Source organism: Sinocyclocheilus rhinocerous, unplaced genomic scaffold (genome assembly GCF_001515625.1).
Source record: "Sinocyclocheilus rhinocerous isolate Xijiao unplaced genomic scaffold, SAMN03320098_v1.1 scaffold7614, whole genome shotgun sequence".
Taxonomy (NCBI): Eukaryota; Metazoa; Chordata; class Actinopteri; order Cypriniformes; family Cyprinidae; genus Sinocyclocheilus; species Sinocyclocheilus rhinocerous.
The window spans coordinates 2494-7583 of NW_015636941.1; the positions used below are offsets into that span (position 1 = coordinate 2494).

At 35.6% G+C, this 5090-nt stretch overlaps 2 protein-coding genes across 2 annotated transcripts in view; both read left to right on the forward strand.

Moving 5' to 3' along the window:
* Positions 1–67: 67 nt before the first annotated feature.
* LOC107748320 (guanine nucleotide-binding protein subunit beta-5-like) lies at positions 68–3385 on the forward strand. The gene is made up of 6 exons (XM_016563064.1): positions 68–256; positions 1117–1253; positions 1381–1422; positions 2030–2106; positions 2957–3089; positions 3169–3385. Exons 1-6 carry the CDS (start codon positions 139–141, stop codon positions 3370–3372), a joined length of 711 nt encoding a protein of 236 aa, XP_016418550.1. The 5' UTR covers positions 68–138; the 3' UTR covers positions 3373–3385.
* Positions 3386–4545: 1160 nt separating this feature from the next.
* LOC107748318 (AP-4 complex subunit epsilon-1-like) overlaps positions 4546–5090 on the forward strand; it is a 20184-nt gene continuing 19639 nt past the window's right edge. The window contains exon 1 of the mRNA XM_016563062.1: positions 4546–4825. Within this exon, the coding sequence (XP_016418548.1) occupies positions 4697–4825 (129 nt within the window). The 5' untranslated portion in view covers positions 4546–4696. The remainder of the gene's footprint in view (positions 4826–5090) is intronic.

The window sequence follows — 5090 nt, forward strand, 5'->3', positions numbered from 1 at the left end:
AGAGAGAGAGAGAGAGAGAGAGAGAGAGAGAGAGAGTCCTTCATGACGTCACGGCAGCCGCTCCGTCTCCAGGCTCTCCTCCGTCTCTCTCCATCAAAACACTCCTCTCCTCCACGAATCTCGTGTTTTCTGGTGGAAATGGCCGCGCAGGAGGTGGCCTCGCAGCCCAGCGACACTCTGGAGACGCTCAAAACCGAATCCGAGACGCTGAAGACGAAGCTGGAGGAGGAGAGAGCCAAGCTGCACGATGTCGAGCGTAAGAGCGTGTGTGTGTGTGTGTGTGTGTTAATGAAGACATATGTCAGGATCATAGCTGTCGTTATGTAGCGCGATGTTTACAGTCAGTCTGATTGAAGAAGCCATCAGCTGTTTAGATAAACTGATCGGGTTTCACTAAGGCGATGATGATAATGATGGTGGCGACAAGGGAGCGTTTTATTTTCCGTTCAGCATCACATTATGATATTCGGAGAAACAAGTCAGTCTTTACAAGAATATGTGTTATTTCATATGCTATTATAGTATTAATATTTTGAATTCGTTCTTAGTTTTATATTTTCAGTTTTATTTTAATTTTAGTTTGTTTTATTCTTTTTTATTATGTGCTTTTGTCATTTTTAATTTTGTTGTTTTGTTGTTTTATTTTTTTAGTTGTCAAAGTAACATTTCTGGTTCTACGTTTTTAATGTAACATTTACATTTTATTTGATTTAAGCTATATTTTGATTACTGTAATAACAGTAACACTGCTAAAAACGACTTCATAATGAGAATTTTCATTCCGTGTTTACGCTTTTTAAAATTGATTTGTTTTTATTTAGTTATTTTGTGTTATATATTTACATTTAGACATTTAGCAGACGCTTTTATCCAATTATTATTATTATTATTATTTAGGATTTTTACATGTATTTTTATTGTATATACATTTTATTAATACCATTTGTTAGTGTGTTCATTTATTATTTATCTTTTTTTTTTTAAAGGCTTTTTCATTAATGGTTTGATAAGAAGCAATTATTACTGCCAGCAGAATTTAGTAATGTAGGAATCTGCAGGCATGTTCATGAAGGATAAAAACAGGAAATAAACAAAATGTTGTGGCTTTTCGATCAGTACATCAAGTGGCAGAGAAGACTGAGGCTTTGGGTCAGTTTGTCATGAAGACCAGGCGAACCCTGAAAGGCCATGGAAATAAAGTCCTGTGTATGGACTGGTGTAAAGACAAGAGGAGAATCGTCAGCTCATCTCAGGTCAGTCTATAAAAACATACATCAAATATATCACGTATTGATCTCTGTAATTTCCTTTCACAGTGACAGTTTGGCAATTGATGCAATACTTTTATCAATAATAATTTAATTTTCTTCTGTATTTTAGGATGGAAAGGTGATTGTATGGGATGCCTTTACAACAAATAAGGTAAAATAAACCTGACACTTCAAAATAGTGATATTTCCATGATTTCTAGGGATATATCCTATACCTTTTCATTTCCCCCCATAGTTTCCCTATTACATTAGTTACTAATCATGTTATATAATTGTTATAAAATTATGTACTGTATGCTTTTGACTAATGTTTATATAAAGTGTAGCTTAATTTGTTATTTAGCTTCTGTTTCAAACCTTATTGATTTTTAATTTAATTTTACTAATAATCAGTGTTATTTTAATATAATTTACATACTATTATAGTTTTTACTAATGTTGTGAATTAATTCTTATATCTGCATTTTATTTTATTTTTAAAAAAATGTGTTGTGTGTTTTTGTAACGTGTCTTAGGTTTTATTTTTCTTAAGTCTGCATATTTTTATTTAGTTTAAGTTATTTTAATACATCAAGGTAAACTAACTGAAAATAATTACCTTACCTTTTAGCTGAAATAAAATATGTTTGCTTATTTATTTATTTATTTTCAGTTTCATTTTATTTTCAAGTAACACATTATTTATTTTTATGGTTTTGTATTTTAGCTGTAATAACCATGCTTTTAATATATTTTATATATATTAAATGTCTTGACAGGAGCATGCGGTGACTATGCCCTGCACGTGGGTCATGGCCTGTGCTTACGCCCCCTCTGGATGTGCAGTGGCTTGTGGGTAAGTCTCTGGGCTCTCCGGCTTCTTTCTAAACATTTCACTAAACATTATATCTCTCTTTAAGCAATAAACATCAGGCTTAACCAATTGCATAAATTTGGGGTGGGACTTCATGCTTTTCCAACCAGTGTAAAGGCTAGAAAGCTTTAGGAGTTTTTAGGAAACAATATTTTGTTTTGTAGTTCCATTTAGTGCCACTAGTTAGCACAGACGTCACACACTTTAAACCTTAATTACAAAAATATGGAGATAATATTAGTGGAGAACTGCTTGCTAACTTCATCTTTATGCTCACTTGATTTATTTGATTAAAGGTGATGTATAAAAAATTTTTTCACTGTACTAAAGCATAAAAACAGCATAATATGTTTGCAGATATTTAGGAAACATGCTAAGTTCACATACTTGTTTCTCAGAAAAACTACTCTACAGCCAGTTATTATACTTTGAAATGTGCATTCTGTGTCACAATGTCTGTTTTTGTTTTGGTCTGTGTGACTCCGCCCACTACCAATTTACCCAATCGGATTTCAACACCCTGGGTTGCCAGTTGGAGGAAAACACAGCGTAATGCAGCCATGGAAGCAAGCAGATTCTACCTGACCTAAAAAGCCTTACAATTCATCTAAAAAGCTCTATGACCAGAGAAATATTAAAACACGGATAAATTAACTCATCAACTTCACCTTCCATTGTCAGTTGCTCTCGTTCCTGTTACATGGCAACCCGCATGAGTGGTGGCGAGAGAAACAACTCTCTTCAATGTTTTACATTTGGACTGCAGTACCCATTTCAACCACTAGCTGTCAATATTACATACTGCACCTTTAACTGATACGTTGTTTCGCAGTGGGTTGGACAATAAGTGCTCTGTGTACCCTCTATCCCTGGACAAGAACGAAAACCTTGCCGCCAAGAAGAAATCAGTGGCCATGCACACCAACTACCTGTCCGCATGCTGCTTTACTAACTCAGATATGCAGGTATGCTTGAATACATGGTGAAATAATGAAACAGTGTTTTGCATTTGACCGATTGTGGTGTGTTTTGTGTTTGCGTTAGATCCTGACGTCTAGCGGTGACGGCACGTGTGCTCTTTGGGATGCAGAGAGCGGTCAGATGCTGCAGAGCTTCCATGGACACGCGGCTGATGTGCTGTGTCTGGATCTAGCCCCCTCTGAGACCGGAAACACATTCGTGTCAGGGGTGGGAACTGAGCTGCTGATACCAAACACAAGCCACACGAACCCTCCATTGACAAACTAGTGTCACACACAAGCGGCAACCTTCCGGTCTCTCTCGTGAAACCAACACGGAAGTGACTAAAACTGCAATTCATCGACTGGCCGCTAGAGCCTGGCACCTAAAGGGAGTCAGTCCCATAGACTCCCCATGTTAAAATGCCCAACTTTACAGCAGAAAAAAATTTAATGTGTGTGTATTTATATATATATACATAATAAATAAACACAATACACATAAATATATTATGTATACAAAAACTTTTATTTTGGATGCGATTAATCACGATTAATCGTTTGACAGCACTAATTCAAATAGAAAACAGTTCTTTTTACTGTATTTCTGAGCACAAAAATGCAGGCTTGGTGAGCAGAGGAGACTTCATTAAAAACATGTAAAAAATTGTAATGTTTCCAAACTTTTGACAGGTACTTTTGACTGTAGTTAAATAATAAAAAAATTTATTTAATTCTAACTTTATTTTCTATACTTACAGTGTCGTCTCTATGACCTGAGGGCAGACAGAGAGGTGGCCATTTATTCCAAAGAGAGCATCATATTTGGAGCTTCTAGTGTGGATTTCTCCCTCAGCGGTAAGAACTGACACTGTTTGAAATATTAACATATTACAAGTAATATTTTATGTTGTACAACCAGTCAGAATACTCTAGCAATGCCCTAGGAACAGTGCTGTATACCATAATGTAATGCACACAACCTTTAATTTCCAGTATCAACCACATTTTTTATTGTCTCCTTCTATACTGAGTATATATATATATATATATATATATACTGTATGTTTACCAGAATAACCAAGATTGATTTGCTTTTTGAAGGAGCTTGTTGTTTATGCTATGCTAATATCTTTCGGTAGGGAGGCTGCTGTTTGGAGGCTACAATGACTACACCATCAACGTGTGGGACGTTTTAAAGGGCACCCGCGTGTCCATCTTGTTTGGACATGAGAACAGAGTTAGCACGCTCCGCGTTTCTCCGGACGGAACAGCGTTCTGGTAGATAGGTAATAATTAAAACTATATTGATATAAAGACGGCTAAACTTCTAAAAGGTAGTTTTTGTGAAATTATTAGTTTTATTATTGTTGTTGTTTCGGTGAAATACTCCTGCAACTGTAAAACCACTCGTGGACTTTTATTATGAAAACAGCAGCGCACTTCCTGTAGGCGGCGAGAAAGTCTAGTCATCATGGTGGTTTCTGTTTGCATACTGTGTTTTGACTGTAGTGTAGGTGTTGTAGAGGTATTTGTCCTGCTGTAGTGCACTCATCTTTATGTATGGTCTCGACTGTGTCTCATAATCTGATTGTCTGTGTTGTCGTGCTGAAATGAGTGATGTTGTGGAGAAAACTCTCACTGCTCTGCCGGCTTTATTTGATTCTCAAACTGGAGCTGCTAAAATCACCAACAGATTAAGACAACTCATCAAGAGCATCACAGAACTGACATCTAAACATGTAAGTTAATATTCGTTAAATTAATAAAATAACATTACAGGCATAAGCATAAATATAGATATTGACACGTCAAATACTTGATATGGTGTCGGTTTCAGTGTAGCAATCAGTAGTTTATCTGGAAAGTATACAATTTTATATTTCTAATTTCATGTTTTCAAGATAATTGATTACAAGGAATAGGTATATTGTTTACTTCATATTTTCATATACATATATGTATGTATGTGTGTGTGTGTGTGTATGTGTGTATATATATATATAT